Genomic DNA, 19,843 nt, shown 5'->3' on the forward strand with positions numbered 1-19,843 from the left:
AGGGATGCTGTGACCACTAGCCACCAAGTTAATGAAGTAAAAAGGAAACTTTTCCGCATTAGGGATTTAGGAACAAATCTCATTTCCTTTGAAACTAGGGAAAGTTCTGTTTGTGACACAGAAGGAGAGTTGATTCTGTGAGATAATATTATTGCTCTTTCTTTTTCTTCTCATTTCTATCATATTCAATTTAATTTCAAGATAGTCATACTATGGATCCAAAGAACTATTCTAAGTTCTTTCTTTGATATTGCCTTTTCTCTAATGAATATATTTAATACTGTTTGACTTTGGGATAGGCTCAGATTTACTGCTGTTCTTAATTTGTTTTCTCTTGTGGAATTGAATATATTTCATTCCTCAGCACAAAGCACAATCCAGGCTTTGAACATTTCCAGGCATGGATTTTTCTGGGCAACATGTTCCTGTTTGACCATTCTCACAGTAAAAAAGTTTCTTCTTATGTTTAAACAGAATTTCCTGTATTTCAGGAAGCCCATTGCCTCCTGTCCTATCACTAGATACCACTGAGAAGATTATGTCTCTGCCACCTTTACCCCTTCCAGCCTCTGCCTTCTTTACCCCCACCCACATTAAACGCATTGATAAGATCCCCCGAGCCTTCTCTTTTCAAGGCTGTACAGTCACAGCCTCTCCCTGCACGTCAGGCGCTCCTAGCCCTCGTGGGCCTTCACCGCACTTGCTCTAGTCAGCTCATGTCCCTCTTGTACTGGGGAACCTAGCACTGGACCCAACACTCCAGATGTGTCTCACTAGTACTGGGCAGAGGAGAAGGATCATCTCCATCAACCTGCTGGAAATAGTCTTCCTAATGTAGTCCAGGATGCTGTTTGCCTTTGCTTCAAGGGCACTTTGCTGGCTCATAGTGAACATCCGCCAGGATCATCAGGACTTTTGCTGCAAGGTGCTTTTCAGCTGGTCAACCCTGATACTGTACTACTGCAAGGGGTTATTCCTCCCCTGGTTCAGGACAACATTTTTCTTTGTTAAACTACATGAGATTCTTGTTGGCCCACTTCTCCAGTGTGCTGCAGTCCCTCTACCAGTCACTCCTCCCAGTTTTGTATTACCTGCACACATGCTGAGGGTGCACTCTGTCCCATTGTCCATCTTCCAATGAAGATGTTAAACTGTATTGGCCTAGTACAAAACTGGAGAGTACCCCACTGGTGACTGCTTTCCAGTTGCCCTTCATGCCACTGATCCCAACCCTCTGCGCCTGGCAGTTTAAGCATATTCAATCCACCTCAATGTCCACTTGTTCAGCCTGTACCTGGTCCTCCTCCACCAAAGGTGAGTCTTCCTTGCTCCACTGTCCTACTGGTCTCAGGGACCTGGGATTGCTGAAGGCAGGGTTTTACCAGTGAAGACTGAGGCAAAGAAGGCATTGTGTACCTTGGCCTTTTCAATGTCCTTTGTGACAAGGTCCCCATTTCCATTCAGCAGTGTGCCCACATTTTCTTTAGTCTTCCTTTTGCTTAGGATGTATGTGTAGAAACCCTTTTTGCATGTCATTACTCAGATTTGCCTCCAGATGAATTTTGTTTTTTCTAACCCTGTCCCTGAGTGCTCAGGCAGCATCTCTTTATTCCTTCTGGGTCCCCTGTCCCTGCTTCCACCACTAGTATATTTTCTTTTCACATTTGAGTTTTGTGAGGAGCTTTGTGTTGATCCATGCAGACTGCCTGCTAACTTTTCTTGATTTCCTGTTGGTCAGGATGGGCTGTTCTTGAGCTTAGGAGGACATGATTGAGAAAATCAAACAGCTCTTCTGGACCCCTCTCCTCTTCAGGACAGAATCCCACATCTGTGATCATGCTGTCACATTTTACTTCTGGATTAATCCAGGTCGAATCCTTACTGGTGCTTGCTGTGACTCACTGGAACAACTAAGTATACGTTAGTAGCAGATGACTTAGTTTCTAAGTTCTATCTTTCTAATGAGAGAAACTGAGGGGTTTGAAAAGAAAGGTAATGAAATCCAAAGAGACAGTAGTGTAGCTAAGGCCAAATTTAACATTTCAAAAGTGGACCTAGGATCTTTTTTATCAGGCTGACTTTGATTTGCACTGGATTTCCATTCCGATCATTCTCTTATTTCTTCTGGCAATGCAATGTGTAATGAATGTAAAATAACTATGAAATAAAACTCCTTTTTGTAATTGAAACATTTGCAACATTAAAAGGTTGTCTTAACCAAAGCTTCAGATCTATTCATTAAAATTATGAGTGTACTTTTTTCAGAACTTTATTTTTGGCACCCAATAAGACAAAAGCAGAAAAAAACACTGTAAATGCAGTATAAAACTCAGCTTGTTTTACATCTAACATCTCTGATTCTGTGCTCTCATTTAAAATCATAAATTCTCTTGAACAAATGCTATCTACATTTTACATAGAACCAAATATTATATCACATGTAAGAAAGCCTAAAAAAAATGTACTTAGGACTTTCACATTTAGGAAGTATCTTATGTCCATTAGGAATATGATATTTGAATTGTTATATATTGCATATGTTCACTTAAATGTAGGCATGCGCATGACTTATTGAAAAGATAGGTTTTAAAGGTCATCTGTCTCGAAAGGCTATACACGTGACTGAGAAATCTGGAGATGGGCATATCAAGTTCAGATTCATGAAAATTTTAGTGGAACGGGGCATATCTGTAGGTTTTGGATTAAACTTTAAATGACCAATGCTGAAATGATAATCCTTGTTTTCATAAGATATTTGAGGAATGAAATGCTTTTGCAGGGTCTAGGCTTCATCTAGCTAAATTGTAATCAATTCAGAATAAGAGGTCTCTGATGTATATAATGCCTCCTTTTATACCATCTACTTAATTCAAGGATACTTTGAATTCATCAGTTTAACTCAATAAAAAGGTAAAAGGCACTATGGACCAAACCAGTGCCGAACAATAAAACATACCTGAAAATGAAGGTGAATTACTATAGGACTGCTTATATTCATTTTAGTATAGGAATGTGACTATTGTGGAGCAAGACAGTACAGTCTATAGGAAGAAATAAAACTCTTTACTGTGCCAGTATAAAATAAATTGCATGCAAGTTACATCTTCTGAATATTTCCCTTTTTCAGGGTTGTATGCATAAGTAAATAGGGAAAAACAATGTTTTTTTTCTTCAGGTTAATGTCAAATTACCTGAATTCACAGGACCTTTCTCTGGCTTTCCCTAGAGAAAGTGAAATTAAAGTCAGGTATAAATACCTCAATGTGTACAACACTCTGCCGTCATTCCAGATCCTGAGCATCCTATTAGGAGTTGTTATCCAATGAGCATCAGCTTTCTTGGAATTTCGGAAAAATGTATCTGGTATCCAGATCTTCCCAACCATGTTGCTGTTTAATCTGAGCACTTTTATAGTGCTGTTGAACTTCAGACGTCTGTCATACCACGTTTGGGCGAAAAATATATCAATTGTATATTCCTGTTGTGTTAACCAGAAATACCGATGAAAATATAGCACTCAGCATTTCACATAACTCCTGATATGCTTTCCTTAATCTTACATGAAAAAAAAGTGAACTACAAAAGATGATACTAGAACTGATAAAAACAATTTTTTGTCAATTTTTGAGGGCATGGTTTACCAAGGATTTTTGTTTAAAAACAATTTATTGTGTTGTTTTCCGACTGACGGGTGAAACTAAGATGCAGCTGAATATGCACCTTTCTAATTCTGTGTCCCCACACCTCAACACATGCCTGATCAGGTCAGAGAACAATTACTTATTCTCTTAGATCTAGGACAGGAAAAATTTGAGCTGATGTGGCTGCCTTAATTGCCTCTGCCTCCCCTTTAATAGCAGAAGTGGTGAAGTCTCACTTCCCCTTGCACCACTGGGCAGCCAGAAGCTGCAAAGAGAATTCCATAATGGAAAAGGGCAATCTGAGATTTCTTTCAAAACATGAAAACTACATGAATAAAGGAGACGTTCTGCTAAGTCTAGACCGCTTTCCCTCACCTGTACAAAGATATAATTAAATTTTTCTGCAGGAACTTTGGAAAGAGGAGAGGAGAGAGAATCTAGGCTTTTTTCTTTTTACCTCTTGGTGGCAAAAGTAGTAATATCACTGGTGAATGGTTTTCCTTATTTTGTAGCAATCTGGAGGCTCAGTTTTACAGGAGTTAAACTGTCACAAAGCACTTTAAAGTAGAGCTCATAAAAATGTGACAATATGTAAAACTGTTATTATTACAGTTTTTTCAGCATACAGCTCAGTTTCCCTGTCTTATAGAGATCTACAGCTCATATAGTTTTCACATCCATAATAATAATGAGATTTAAAAAATAATATAGGTCAACATTAAAATTAATGGAAACTTTGTAATGTGAAAAATTATGGAGGTTTTGTAACAAAGTAAACGTTGTAGGAAAATTGGCAATCATTTACCTACCATATTGATAGCATTCACAGGCCCAATGCTATTTACGTACATGTCAGTGTGAATTACTGTCGGTTTAACTGCAAGAGAAACAAGAAGAATCAGTAATATGAGTGAAGGTCAAAATCAACTACATGGAAGTCAAATACAAGCGAAAGATTATTATAGTACCTCTCTTGTATGGCTATGGTTGCCTCACATTTAAATGTGCATATACAATAAATATAAATTTGCAGCAATGTCTCCAGTTTGGAATTAGTTGGAGGCACTTTGAGACAAATTCTTATATCATTTATTCTATCTGAACAAATTCACTTATGCTATGAGAACAAACTGAAACCAGTGTGGTTACCTTAGAGTGAGTCATATATGATTGAGAGTATGTATATTTTGTGTCAGGTCACAGCAACACATCTGACAACACACTATCAATGAAAGCAAACTTCTTCTTATGCTGTCTTGCATAACTCGTTCTACATTGTAATGCCAAATGCAACATGACTGCTGTTGCCTGCAGAGATGGATGTAGGTAGGTAATAATTTCATGAGCCCAAAGTAAAAATAAAACTCAAGGCTTTAAAATAGGAATGAAAAACAGTTGTTTGATTAATTTGTTTTGAAATTACTCTATTCTAGCTTTATTATTTTTATACACCTTGATTAAAACATGATTGTTTTTTCCCAAATGCTTTTATGAATGCTTAATTCCTTTCTGTTCTCTGAAGTCTTGGACTGGGAGAATAAGACAAATTCCTCTGCTAATTTACACTATATACATACATTGAAGGTTAAATACTCATGTTATCCCTCATGGTGAAAAATTCCTTAGTTTGTAAGCCTCTATAAAGTTGTTAGAAACAGTTTCCTTCATTAACCTTGCTGCGCTCTGCTATCCTCTGCCTGCCTCATCCGTGAATTCTCTTTGCGTTTTTCTATAATCTTATTACCGCTCTATCCTCTTCTACAGAGGTGTTGTCTGCCTGTCCTGTGCACACATGGGCCCTTCTCAAACTGACTTGCAGCAACTCAGGGAGATTTATCTCTTTGTGCTCCTTCAATAATCAGTGGAAAGGAAGATTCCTGCAAATGGTGATTCAGTCAAATAAGACTTCCATTTTGAGTCCAAGCGTGGGTGTATATGCTCACGTTGGCTGTGGGGGAAATCTAGGGAGATCAGCCTTACTTGGCTGCGGTTATCTTCTGTGGCCCTCTTCCCCTGTGCCCCATTCCCCAGTCACTTCCTGCCCTGCTGTGCAAGCGAGGCCCCATGCCGCATCAGTCAAGGCAGACCTGCTGCTCTTCAAGGCTTGCTCTGTGTCCGTCACATCATGCAAGGATCAGGCTGCATTATCCTCGTTTTGACCTTCCTTTCCAATATATTATTTGCGATTCTCTAACACCCTCACTTAAATATACAAAGAAGATAAAAACTTGCTTTCTCCGTCCCCAACAGTTAAATTCCAACATTCCTATGCAGGTGCATCATTACAAGCGGCCTGAATCAGCAAATCACAACAGTCGTCTTAGATGTCTCAGGATAGATTTAGCAATCTTAATTTATGTCATCTTACAAAATCACTACTACTTTTCGTGCCACTGATGTTTTATTGTATTGTATTTTGTTTTCACAACTACATTGAATAGATTCTGCTTCCTGTGTAGCATAATATGGTATGAAAATTCTTTCTCTTCACTGCTTAATCAGAAGTGGTCTAAAAAGAAAACCAACATACCTCCTATGTCAGGTCTCAACTTGTTGTCGTATCCTTCCAACAAGCCATTTAAAATAAGAGTGACATCACTCTCATGGACTTTGGGAGTCAAAACCCAAGTCTTATTTGAAGTGTAATCTTCATAATCATCATCTCCCTTTTGGGTGGAACTATTAAAGAAATAAAAATTAAGAAATGGAAAGCCTTGAAAAATATGAATTTGTAGGCAACCTCCTCAGAGACAATACGCACCTAATTCAGGTTTTAATAGTACTGTACAAAACATTGAAAAATTGCTTGCTTTATAAAATTTAGGACACTCCCAGTAAAGATGTCACATAACAGTTGAGGTTACAGTTCACTTTAGCAACATTTCCTTTTAGTACTGTTGAGATCATATTCTGTCTATTTGAAGGAACATCAGTGCTTATCACCTTTGGTATGCCTATTTTTTCTCTCACTGACTCAGGTGGGACCTGTTATGAAACAAATCTAACTGTCACTTAGCTTATGCAACTTTCCACCAAAATATCACTTAGTATGTACACAGTGTTGTTGCATTACTTCTCTTTGAGAGAACAATTTGATGCAACACATTACTGACAAGACCAATAATTAGACTCAATCAAACAAACTGTCACACAGTCATTCTCCACTCTGATGAACTTGAGCTTATTGTGCATTTGGAAAGTTCAGCACAATTTTTTGCCAATGGTTTTCGTTTTCGCTTTTGCTAACCTGAACCCAGAGAGAATAAAAAGTCTGCCTACATTTTTTTTCTGCTACCAAGCAGTATGACAGCTGATGTAGTATAATTTAACCTGCTTAGCACAGTAAAAAGGGCAAGTTAGGAATTAGAAATGTGTAGACTAGCCTTAATGAATGTTTTGTTTTCTTAAAATCCGTGCCCCCAGTTCTAGAGGAGAACATAGAAACTACTTTAGAATATTACATAATCAGATATTTTCATTTCAGAATGTAAGTGGTAATCAGCTGAATGGTTCTAGGCAACTGTAAGTTTTTTTTGCATAATATGCTTCTGTGATAAAGTTTGAACACTACTGGATAAGAAAAATCTTAATAATACTACAGATGTCTTAGGCCAGTGGGTGGGGTTTGGATACAAATGGGTCAAAAGCAGAAAATGTAATTATTTTCCTGTTTCAGCCAGAATCTGTACAGAACTGAGAAAGAACAAAGACAAATAGATTTTTATGGGGGCTGGAACTTATGTTTGTCACAAAAGATTGAAAGTAGACACAGCTGACCATGGTCATAGGTGTAATAGTGAAGGGTTGACTAGTCACAGAGTCTGAGAGTGCCATTCTGTTACACAGATCTTCGCTCAGCTGAGGTCTTGACACTCCTCCCTATAGTGCTATCATGCTGCATCCTGCTTATGCCTACTTATGCCTGCTTATGCCTAGTGGATGGCCTGAAGGCTTTCCTGTGTTGGGCATTAGGGAGCTGTAAGCCAACTGCACAAATGCAACTTAACTATGAAAGAGGCTTTAGCTTCTTTCTTCCCCATGGGCGCTCTCTACCAGGAAAGAGCCACATACGTCCATGCCTCTCTGTATAAGGCTCTGCTTCGCACGAGGTGCTGAAGGTACAGTGAAATTTGAAGTGGCCTGAGACTGTGCATAAGGCTGTAGCAACTAGGAATGCATAGCATGCATAAAAGCCATCTTGCATTGCGTTGAATTGAGCTTGGAAGCTGTTGGTGAAGCTAGGTTAATCCATGCCTTCATTACATGTACTGAGTACCACTGACTGCAGCCTCCAGGCACCACCTAACCCACCCTGTGCCAGCGATATGCATCTGGGTGCTTCAGCTTCCTAGTTCAAGAATAGGCAACCCAACCTCCTCCCTCTGGCTACATAAGCCTGAAGCTGTAGTGTTCTACTGGCAATCAAAAGTGGAAATTTATTTGGCAATGTGCTACATGGTATTCTGCTGGTACTGACAGGTAGGTCAGGATAATTAAATTGGTTGGGGAAATTTGTTTATTCAGCTGTCTAGAGTTCAAACATCTAACTGTAATTCAAAGGAACGTAACTGAAGCAAGGTTCCCCCTCCTGCAGGAAAGGAAATCCTTCCAAATACAGACTTTGCAAGCAGAAGGCACTAGATTATATGTTTTCAGTCTTTGCAAAGTGAATGAAAAAAACTATGTATAAAAAACCATACTCCTGTTTTATAACTAATTATAACTAACATCCATTCTCTGAAAAGAATAGCTTTTCTGAATGGAAAAGAAAAAGTAAATCAAATATATTCTTTCACAAAGGCAATGTGTCCCTGAACGTTGTGATGAGAAAGCTTCAAAAATCAAACAGCTAGTTAGTAGAGCCTGGTGTACTGGACAGTGCAAGATTAGAAGATGAAAAAGTACCTTTGTCTAGGACTTGTCTCAAATCTAGAACAATCTTATTGAACAGCAGCCCACAGTCACTAAAACTTCCATTTTCTCTTGGTAATTATTTGTAGGAAAGAAATAGCTATTTGTTTGCTCATCTGCCATTTCAAGCCATTTTAGCACTCCAAATCTCAAAAAACAGCAAATGCTTTATGAGATTAGTGTGAGAGAGAGGAGAGGAAATGTAGCCAGTGTAACTAGGGAAAAAAGCCCACTGAATTCCCACTTTTATCTGGATTGCAAGTGGATCATAAGTTAGCATGGGTATCCAGTTGTCTAAGTGTCTGTGTAAAACTGCATACCAGCCAGAACAACCAGAGGTGCATCTCTATCTAGATGAGCAGGGCTTTAGCTGTGCAATGTCATTAATACTAATGAAAGTTATAATAACAAAACCCTTTTCATCTCCTTAAGACTTTTGGATCAGTCCTTCTGATTATGTGGTCTAAATTTTGCAAGTGTTTTTACTGTTCAGAATAAATTTGGTAAAGCACAGATTATACCTAAATGCATATTGAAATCTCGTTATTTTTATGACTGCTAGAAGTTTTCAAAGCTAGTAATATACATATGCAAAGAAACATATATTTAACTATTTGCAGATTACAGTACAATTTTTTGGAAGTTAATGTTTCAGACACTGATACAAAATCTCACTGTTTGAGATGTTCCCACTTCTGATATTAATGCCATTGCAAGGTGTGTGCAAGATTGCTCTACATAAAGCCAGTTTCCCTAATTGGAAAAGAGCGGGTCAGAATCCAAACTTGAAACTTCAAGTCATGGAGTAATTAAAGTTAGAAGGTGCTTTTGGAGGTCATCTGGTCCAATCCCTGCTCGGTTTGCCAGCTATGCCTGTGTGAGGTAGCTATGATTGTAATTACGTACATGTATATATATAACCATGAGTGTGCCTAACATTCAGGGGGCCTCTTTGTATGTGTCAAAGTACCTGAAATACATCTTCACAAAGCAGACAGAGGGCAGAAATCACTGTATGTTAGTAAGCATTTATTAATTCAGGTCAGAAAGTGCATTAATTTGGACTACGAGAATATTTGTGGGTTGATGACAGCACAAGATTAAGTCATATTTTAAAAAAAAAATTTGATACAATGTGAAAAGAACTGCGAACTGGTATCTCACTCTACAATTACATGCAAACCTCATTCTGCCAATGAGGTTTTTACCATGGCTAAAGAGAGTTTTAAGTCATGTTTCTTATCTTCCACACTATAAAATACACATACTAATCCTAATTCATTAATGAAGTTGTTACTTGATTTATAACATTCATGTAGCTCTTTCAAGTGCTCATTGGTGAGATGTAACTTTAGGACAAACTGAGATTACACAAACTAAATGTTCAGGACTGGATTCTCCACATCTTTGCTAGTGCACATCATCCATAAATTTTTTGCAGTACCACCTGGGCAACATTCAATCATTCGTGGAGCAAGTGTAACATCTGTGGCAGAGGTACCTACTGCAGGTAGAACTGGGTTCACCAACCAAGGGATAAAAAACTAATGAAAAGATGCTTTATTTAATTGGCAGAGCCACTTTTACAGACTCCTTAGTGCTAACAGCATTATTTCTTTACTGGAAATAAGTTGAAATAGTAGAAAGATCAGTTCAGTCAGTCCCAGGGGATATCTCTGCTGAAAAATCACTGATGTGGTAGGAAAATAATTTTTTTCCATCTTATTTTCTGAACCTTGTCCAGAAACACAGCAAAGCCAATTAGTTAAAGGTTTTGTTAATGTGCTGATACACTATTCTCTTAACAGTCCAAAGCCATGGAAGTCCACGTTATAGTTTGGGAATCCATTCCTCTTTTTAATAGATTCAGTATGATTTCTTTTCTTTTTTGCTTTCATTTCCATGGAAGTAAGATTGATACCTACATTAAAAAAATCATAACTTTACTAAAATTTAACAAATAATTACATTAATGATATTTAGCTGTCTTAAATTATTATTCTTTCAAGCCTTTTGACTTAAATTCTTTAGTTCAAAGTTCAAAATAAAGGGTGGATTATCTATTTCAAAACTACTGTGTTTTAGTTAATTGGTAACATAAAGTCAACATTATAACTTTTGATGATATCTGCTGTACCGTGACATCTCTATATCAGACACTATAATGTAACTTCCAGAAGGATCATACGTAGCATTTCTTGGAAAGACACTTCTATATGTTGGTAAAGATACACTATACATTATTTAAAATCACAGAGAGCAGCCATAATTTTTCAGGCACATCTTATTTCATTAGTGAGCAGTAACTCACAAAGGATATCCCTTTGAAATAAGGTAAATCTTTCCTAATCCACAGGAACATGATTTTCACAATTTGTTTTAATTAGTAGAAGGGAAATGATACTCTTCTCTGACTCAAAAACCTACCATGACTGCTCAGTCTTCAACATTCAGATACATTTAGCTGGTCAAAATCTCTATAATTCCAGTGACTTTAAATAAGATATGCCAATTTGTACCTGCTGTAGCTCTGTCCTTTAACTTTTTAAAATATAGAAAATGAATTTTAAGTATTTCTAAATATTCTATTAAGAAACTTCACATAAGAGTCAATTATCCCTGCTGGAATCTGCCTGCTATTGCATTGCTGTTTACAAGTACAATCAGAGTAGACAAAAAGCGCCTAAAGAAAAAGACCTGAAGCAGTACTGAATAGCCAACAACTAATTAGTTTAACTCTAATTAAAACCTTAGGTTTATTTGTCAAAAAAATTCTGACCAATTTCATCTTTTATACCAAGTAGGCTATAGAAGCTACGGAGCCTACAGCAAAGATTTAATAAACTGCTCATGCACGCAGTGTGTCTTCCACTTAAAGCACCACCGTTTTCTACCCCTTCGTGAAGGACCGAAACAAGGCTTGCTATTTTACCTAACAGCACTGTTTAACTTAATGAATAGTCAAACTAAATTCATTCTCTGATGTGCATAAAAAATTACCCTAACCTATAGGTCATACATTATTCATGATAATATGGTCAGTGTGAGGGAAGGACATATTCCAAGTTCTCACTGTGGATACAGAGATGCTGTATGCAGATGTGACATATGAGTATGTATAGAATAACGTATTTGCAGGAGATTACAGTGTCTGTGGAAATCTATCTATCTAAATTCTCTCTTGATGACTGCCAGTCATATTTTAAGTAAAGCTATCATCTCAATTGAAATATAAAATGTTTTCACAAAGCTGTATGCTGAATTCTGTCTCCCTGTTTGTGTTTCTCTTCTGTCCATATTTATTGTTTAAATCCCAAGGCTGTGCCCAGGACCATGCTCCTATCTTTACCATAAAAATAGTATATATTTTCTCTTTTACTACTAAATATTCATCACAATACCCAACCTTCACTTTTCTCAGGATTGTAAATCATGTAATGTGAAGATTAATCTCATTCCAAGTTGATTCGCACCTCAGAGACAGAAACTCAGAATAATGCTTTGCTTAGCGAGGAAAAGAGGAGATCCAGTCAGTTATAAGAAGTTCCATAAAAGGAAACGGAGACTGTGTTGAGAGGTTTGGGCTAAGAAATCACATGGGAAGTGTCTTGTTGTCCTGCTCCCTCCACCCAGAGCTCTGGTGCTGGTGAGACTGCAATTCTGGTACCTGGATGGAGCTTTGTTCCAGAAGAGCCTGAAATACTACATTCACCGTGTTGCCAGAAAAACCTTGTTTCAGTGTTGGCCACTAGGGAGTATTAGCTGTGTTTTGGCCACTTGATGTAGTCATGTAGTGAAGGAGGCTGAAGAAGTTCACAAGGAGAAAGAAAATAGTTTTTACCTCTACTTAATGGTTTGGGTAGGTTGGATTTTAGGTATGTCACCTGTAGAAGATAGTTTATTTCCTCCGCAACTGCTACTGCTGCATCGTACTATGAACTGTTCAAATTGTGTAAAGTATTTAAAAACTTGTCATGAAATGATCACTGCTTAAAAACAAAAGAAAGCTGAGTTTTTCCGTCATTCCTACGTCACAGAGGTACTGAAGTATACAAGAAAAAAAATATTAGAATAATACTACAATTCTCATAGATAAATCAGTACAGCTGAAACACTAACATTAAGTGGAGGTAAGGCACACGGGTCTCCAAAAAACCCAGAAATCACTAGAGTAGCACTGCTGAGTACTCCCAGCAGATGATTTTTCAGTCACAGTACATGAAGGCCCTAGATTGCCAGCAATCAGCCAACAATTTCTGAAAACTATGCCTACATTGAGATTTAAAGGCCAGCCAGATTCCTGTGAACATTTACGCTGCTTTCTGCTGAATAAGATGATACCTGGCAACACAGCACCTAAGTATCATGCTGTGGGTTCTACCGTCTGCCTTCAAGTCATTCAGCAACTCACAGTATCCTCACTGGTACTTGTCAGCCATTTTGAGTAAAGCAATCCAATTCTTAAACCTCTTCACAGACTTCTAAAATACTACATGGCAATGTTTTTGTATTAGTCACTATAAAACTGTCAATCATAGCAGACTGGCTTATCTTACAGTCATTCTATATCTTCCCCAAGACATGCACCCATATTAGCTACTGCACCTTATCATATCATAAATTTTAGCCCTTCGTAGTTATAGTTAAAGTATCTACTTTCCATATTTGCAGATTTGGCTGAATGTGGCTACAGCAAACATTTACACAGAAAGGCTGAAAATGAAAAATTTAACTTGGTTTAAGTTTTGTTTCCTTCCTGTAAGTTTATGAGAATGCTTTTCAAAAAAGTGCATTTATTGACAGTGCTACAAATAAAACATCTGGTTTGTAGTATTTACTGTGTTTTATAGCACAATGTACTGAAAAATTGCAGTGCAATTTTTGCATTGCACAACTGATTGAATTCAAGTCATGAGAGAGCCTAAGGATTATTGTCCCTTTTAAAATATTTCTAGTACCAACAAAATGGGCTCAGGGCCAACTGTCACCAAAATTAGCAGTAAGAGGGACCAGTGTTAGCAGCCCTGGCAAAGAACCAAAAGCTGAAATGTGGCACCCAGTCTAGAATTAGTTTCTCCAGCAGAAAGTTGAGGCACGTAGGTTAAATAAGTTAATAAAGGATTTCTATCTTCAGATCTATCAGAACAGACTGATGTGATTGACCAAAGCTGAGCTACACCACGGTATGAAACTTCTGGGCATGGAAAGGAAATATATGCTACTCCCAAGGAGGAGAGCAAAATGTAGGGGGATGAAACAAACTTGTATAGCCAGTACGGAACAAGAGACGTAATTATAGAAACAAGCACACATCATTCATTTTGAACAGCCTGAGCTTGAAAGTGCAGCATTTATAGTTATGAGAAGTCTGGAGGAGTCTAAGATGTGATCAGATGATTCAGATAAGCCTCCATAACTTAAGATGATTATTTCAAATTTTTTTGAGCTGGAATTTTGTATGAATATAATTTCCTATATTTTGTTTACTGGAGATTATATAATCTACTCATGTATCTTTACTGCAGTTATGGCTACTCGTTTTAGTGGCAAGTGAAGGAAAGCATTAGGTAGAAACAGAAAAGGGAGAAATGCATTCAGATATTCTTCTGCATCGTAGGGTTAGCTTGAGTTTATCTTGTACTTCATCTGAAATTATTTAGCTATATCTAACTGGAAAAGGAATTTCAATTCACCTTGGAATTATGTGAACCTCAGAAGGTCTATTTTTTTGGTTTGCCTTCCTCTTCTCTCCACTTCCCTCCCCTCCCATCCCCTTCTCTCCTCTTTCTTAATTTCTTAAAACTGTTCTACGCATCTCTGCATGTGAAATCTAAGGCACTAGGAGCATGATTTTTGCCTGTTGCTATTACTCAGCTCCTGCAGATTTCTGCTATAGCTGGGAGAACTCAGGAGAAAGAGTTAAGTTAATGGCCGTTACTAATATGTGATTGACTAGGTCTTTTTTACTGTGAGCTTGCTTTATTTTTTTTGGCTGTGTTTTATTGTATGTAATGTCACCTGTTATTGTCATATGTAATTTCTCTTCCCCAATAAGGTACATTGCTTTTAGAAAAGATTGCTCTAAAATCTCACTGTAAATTAACAAGAGGATCAAAAAGCTTAATTTTGTTCTCAGTGAGTAAGATTAGGAAAACATGGATGCCTTCCAGCCACCTATTTAAACAACATTAGCTCAAAAACCCCAATCCTATTGCTCAATTAGATTTGAAAAATGAAAGAATAAAGATTCTTCTTGTGTAATACCCTATGAGGTACTTATATTAATGGCTTTTCAGAATACTTGCACAATTTTTTTCTCTATTTTGTCACCATGGTAATTTCACCCAGAAGGAAGTCGCTTCTGGAATTCATGATGTAGTCATCTTCACATCACTCTCTGTCAATGTTTAAAAACAAATGTGAGATGCAAGAAATGTCAGCGGTTTTACTTGTTAAGTAACCCTCCTGAGAATTTTTTTGAGATTTAGAATACCTTTTTTTGTCTACAGATGTAAGCTTTAAAATTCAAGTTAAACTGAATATAAATCCTCATTAGAATTAAATCTGCCAGTGAATGTTTTCACTCTTGTCTTCTATGTCTCAGTGTACAGCAAAACACCACAATGTGGTGTTCCCAGTGTCGGACTGAGGGTCAGGAACATTGAATGCTTACCCCAGTTAAAGCACTAGTGTCCTTCTACTTGCTGTGATAAGCCAAGTTATATCATCTCTGCATGTAAGTGCAAACCATTTTTACAACATATACAGGCACATAAATGTGCCTTATTATTTGTGTTTGGTGAAGACTAGGCATGATGGTAAACCATCTCATTGTGGAGGAAGAAACAGTCACTAACCATGCCTTGGGAAATGACATTGCATTGCTGGAAATCACACTTCCATCGCACTTATCAGCAACATTATAGCCCATATCTTTGGTAAACCGGGTGGGTCAGATAAACCCTGAATGATTAGGGAGCCAGTCAAAAACATTTACAATCAGCATAAGTTTATTCTGAGTATATTCTTAATTCTTGCTTCTTTCAGATCATGGAAGTATCGTTATTGAAATGTTTATTAGGTAGAAATGTGTGTTGAAGAAAGAGCTGAATGAACAGAAAATAGTTGCTTGATACACATATCTTTAACTGATCATGAAGCTAACTCATTCATAAAATACGTGTAAGCAAATGGTGAAAATTAAACTGGTTTTTGTTGGGTTTTTTTTAAACAATGCTTCTGATTTAACTTCCTTTTTAATGCATGGTAACCAATAGTAACCCACGTGTTCCCACATAAACCAACTTATATCATGCAAGACGCTGTTTGCACTCGTGCTCATAAAACATACTGTGCAGGGGTGGATGTGGAATTTAGTTCTGATAACAGGGTAGATGTGTGATACTTTTAAGAATGTAAGTGGCAAGCTAATGTCTCTATGTCAGCTGAGTAGGAACATTGTCAACAAGTGTGCCTGAATTGCTCCTATGGAATTGATTTATTTTGATGAAATGGCCTATATTGGTTTTGTTGTGGAATTCTGATGGACTTTCCTTGGTGGTTGGTACTAGTGGGATGGCTCCATATCAGGGTCTCCTTAATTCTGTTGCACATATGAGCATCCTCGCTTCTGGGTGAGGATCGTTAGCACCTCTGCTGTAATATGCACCCAGGCAGGGTTATTCAATGGCAATGTCACCCCATGCCTGTACCCCTCTCTGCTGCATCTCGTGTCCACTTCTCAAGGCCTCTGCGGTTGAAGTAGGCTTGTATTTCTCTACACTATGTAAATAACTCATTCTTCACAGAGTCACTGCTTGTTACTCTTGCCTAAACAGAACTATGGTTGTACCACACAAAAAGTCAAACAAATTGGCCATAGACCCCTGGTCAATTAGAGAAATTGCTGTGGCAGCTAAACCAAGTAAAATAAAGCTGTGGGCAGGTCAAGAAAAGTTCAGACCCAGCAGGCCTGACAAGCCTCTGTCCTGAGGCCTTGCAAGGTCAGTGCAAAGATGGCGGCCTGTCATTAGCAATGGCAGTGCTGTATTGCAGGGCTACATACTCTTCCTTCCAAGGTAAATACTGATGCAAAGCAGCTACATCTTCCTTTCCTCTTTATGCCCCACTATGACAAATATTTTGGAACACAATTTCAAAAAGAAAAGCCAGGGTACAGAAAAAGATGTAAAACACATACTTTGGGTATCTATTCTATAGAAAGAAAATCTCACCATTAAGTATATTCAGCTTTTTAGGCAAGAATTCAAAAATCTTTTTCTGAAAAATGGTGAATTGTTTTAATAGTGCTAACTAATAAATAATATGGTGACTCTGGAACTTTATTTTAATGAGAAGAAACTCTGTATGGGTTCACTCAGTGTCTTATTTCTTTCTTTTTGGCCCTTCTATTAGTCTCCAATAAATAAAATATAAGGCATATAACACGCAAATTCTACCTAGCTCTGAAATTTTTGACATTTGAGTGGGCTAGGCATAATGATCACTGCAAAGCCTATCTTCCCATCCCTTATATTTAAATGTGACTATTAAGGCTAGTCAAAACAGCAGGAAAATAGCAGCAATTTCTATTTCACACACATACAAACCTATATCTCCAAGACTTTTCTTTTTCCTCCAGAAATATTTTGGCATTTTTTACTATCTCTCATCAATGTAGTAGAATTTTATTTTATAATTTGTCTTTGTTCTGCTTATGATCAGAGACATTTGTCTTTGCAAAAGAAAAGAAACTTCTAAAGAGAAAGCTGCTCGAAGCTTATTTTATAATTAGATGGTATTCAGTGATAGAGAAAGATGGATGCCTCATAACTCAAAAAAATGGGAAGAATGAGAACAATAACCCAGGACAAGCAGAAGCTAAGAGTGGGTTTGATTAATGTGTGAACCTGGCTACAGGGGTCAGAAATAGCAGTAAATGTAGCTATAAACATTATTTTGAAAAACTGCATTGGGAACCAAGTTTATAAGACACAACTATTACCTATTTATTTCTGAAATTCCTGGAGGGGAGAAACCACATTAAGGTCTAGGAGATGTAGACTCATGTAACTAGGTTTTCAACATATGTTTAGTAATGGAATAGTACAGAATGCAGAAGATACTACAGATAATGATACGAAGTACAGAAAGGCATACAGAGGTGAAAAAATTTCCTTCAGTTCAAAAGACTATATGAGAGGACTTTTTTTTTCTCCAAGTCTTCCCTGCAGCTCTATATTGTGGCTAAATCAAAGGATCCACTAAATGTGCTGCAGAGGCAGTTTCAGATGTAAACCAAAACGTCCATGTATTCAGGCCACAATGTCCAGATCCCCAGCAGGTTTCCATTGCCCTTTCTCAGCACTCTGCGGGGCATCCACCATGCCCTGACAGCAATAAGCTTTAAAGGTGAAGCGATACGAGACCAAGCAGTGATAGGCAGCTGCTACCATCTGACATTACTAGGTCATCTTGAACGAGTCCATTCCCAGCTGTGGGGGCTCCCTTGAAGAGAAGTAAGCTCTGACTATGTGTGATGTAGATTGTACTGCTTGTGAGCACTGCAGCAAGATCCATGAAGATATTTAGGGTAGCCTGTGCTGGTTTTGGCTGGGATAGAGTTAATTTTCTCCACAGTAGCTAGTATGGGGCTATGTTTTGGATCTGTGCAGGAAACAGTGTTGATGATTGATAATACAGGGTTGTTTTCGTTATTGCTAAGCAGTGCTTACACAGAGTCAAGGCCTTTTCTGCTTCTCACCCCATCCCACCAGCGAGGAGGCTGGGTGTGCACGAGAAGCTGGAGGGGACACAGCTGGGATAGCTGATCCCACATGGCCAAAGGGACATCCCGTACCATACAGCGTCATGCTTACCATATAAAGCTGGGGGAAGAAGGAGAAAGGGGGGACATTTAGAGTGAGGATGTTTGTCTTCCCAAGTTACCGTTGCACATGATGGAACCCGGCTTTCCTGGAGATGGCTGAACCCCTGCCTGCCGCTGGGAAGTGGTGAAGGAATTCCTTGGTTTGCTTTGCTTGTGTGTGTGGCTTTTGCTTTCCCTATTAAACTGTCTTCATCTCAACCCACGAGTTTTCTTTTTTTACCTTTCTTCTTTTACCCTTCTGATTCTCCCCCCATCGCACCAGGGGGAAGTGAGCGAGTGGCTGTGTGGGGCTTAGTTGCTGGCTGGGATTAAACCATGACAGTAGACACACAAAACATGATGGCAACTAAGGATAAACTAAAATTGGCAAAATGCAGGTGGTTTCAGACACCATTTTCTATGGGTACAGAGAAGGCACCATGATGCTTCAGAGACTGTGTTGGTCCTTTGTGGATTTTATCCAAACTACATAACCAGGAACTTTTTAAAAACAGGAAGAGTCTTTCCATGACTCAAGTGGTTGCCAGATGGGACCATCAGGTGAGGATGGAGACCTGAAAACTTGGAAAGAGGGCAAACCCCTGAAATTAATGGAACATGAGCAGAAGCTAAGGAAGGATAAAGATGTTTTACTAATCATAGCATATCTCCTACATGGATAAATTCCTCTTCAGTTTCCCTTGCTAGAGCTCCAGCAGCTTTCTGTGGGCTACAGACTTGTGTAGAATAACTGGCAGAGTATTGATGAGAAGAAATTCCACTGGATGCCACTGAAGCAAAACTTCTACATGCCATTTATCCTCCTGAATCCCTGGGGAATTTGGCAAACATACCTCAAAATAATTTGTTAAATAAATAACAGGTGCTATTCCAAGCCCCACAGTTTTCCAGGAGACATTACCAGTGAAATAATTTAAAAGAGAGGACATAACTGGAATGCACTTGCTGGCAGTGTTGGCAGTTTTAGTGTATATTTATCAGATTTTCCAGGATTATACTTTTCATGCTGCCAACTGTTCAGTGTTCTGATCCTGGTGCAGAAAACCATGTTGGTAAACATTTAAACACAAGTGAAAGTGCTTTCCTGGATGAAGGCTTGAATGTTTAAAGCCTAAAGAACTGAACCCAGTTTAGCTGCCTCAGCTAGTTTCCCAAGGTGTCCTTGCAGACATGATCTCTCTGTTAAAGAAATATATTCTTCACATGTTGTTTGGAGTTCTTGCAGGTGAACTAAAATGAGAAGTCCTTTTTAAAATATGTACTCTTTATGATTGTACATAATTTGACTATTAAGCTTATGCATTTTTTAATTAAACCCTTTCATTCCTATTTTATTGAGGAGCTCAGAACACTGCATATGCAGGTAACAACTGCAGAGATGTTTCTTATTTTTAAATCTGAA

The 19,843-nt window shown here is 38.1% G+C and overlaps 1 protein-coding gene across 5 annotated transcripts in view; it reads right to left on the bottom strand.

Moving 5' to 3' along the window:
- Positions 1-19,843, bottom strand: part of GABRG2 (gamma-aminobutyric acid type A receptor subunit gamma2) — a gene marked incomplete at its 3' end in the record, with an annotated part of 72,435 nt that overhangs the window by 41,597 nt on the left and 10,995 nt on the right. For 3 of the 5 annotated variants that reach the window (XM_082006301.1, XM_082006299.1, XM_082006298.1), the window contains exons 1-3: positions 6,172-6,307; positions 4,451-4,518; positions 3,258-3,478 (exon numbers count right to left, since the gene is read on the bottom strand). In XM_082006301.1, the coding sequence (XP_081862427.1) occupies positions 3,258-3,478; positions 4,451-4,492 (263 nt within the window). In that variant the 5' untranslated portion in view covers positions 4,493-4,518; positions 6,172-6,307. Of the gene's footprint in view, positions 1-3,257; positions 3,479-4,450; positions 4,519-6,171; positions 6,321-19,843 lie in introns of those variants that run through there. The other 2 variants (XM_082006297.1, XM_082006300.1) reach the window with 2 other exon arrangements.

This window comes from Phaethon aethereus (genome assembly GCF_964289735.1).
Source record: "Phaethon aethereus genome assembly, chromosome: 14".
Classification (NCBI taxonomy): domain Eukaryota; kingdom Metazoa; phylum Chordata; class Aves; order Phaethontiformes; family Phaethontidae; genus Phaethon; species Phaethon aethereus.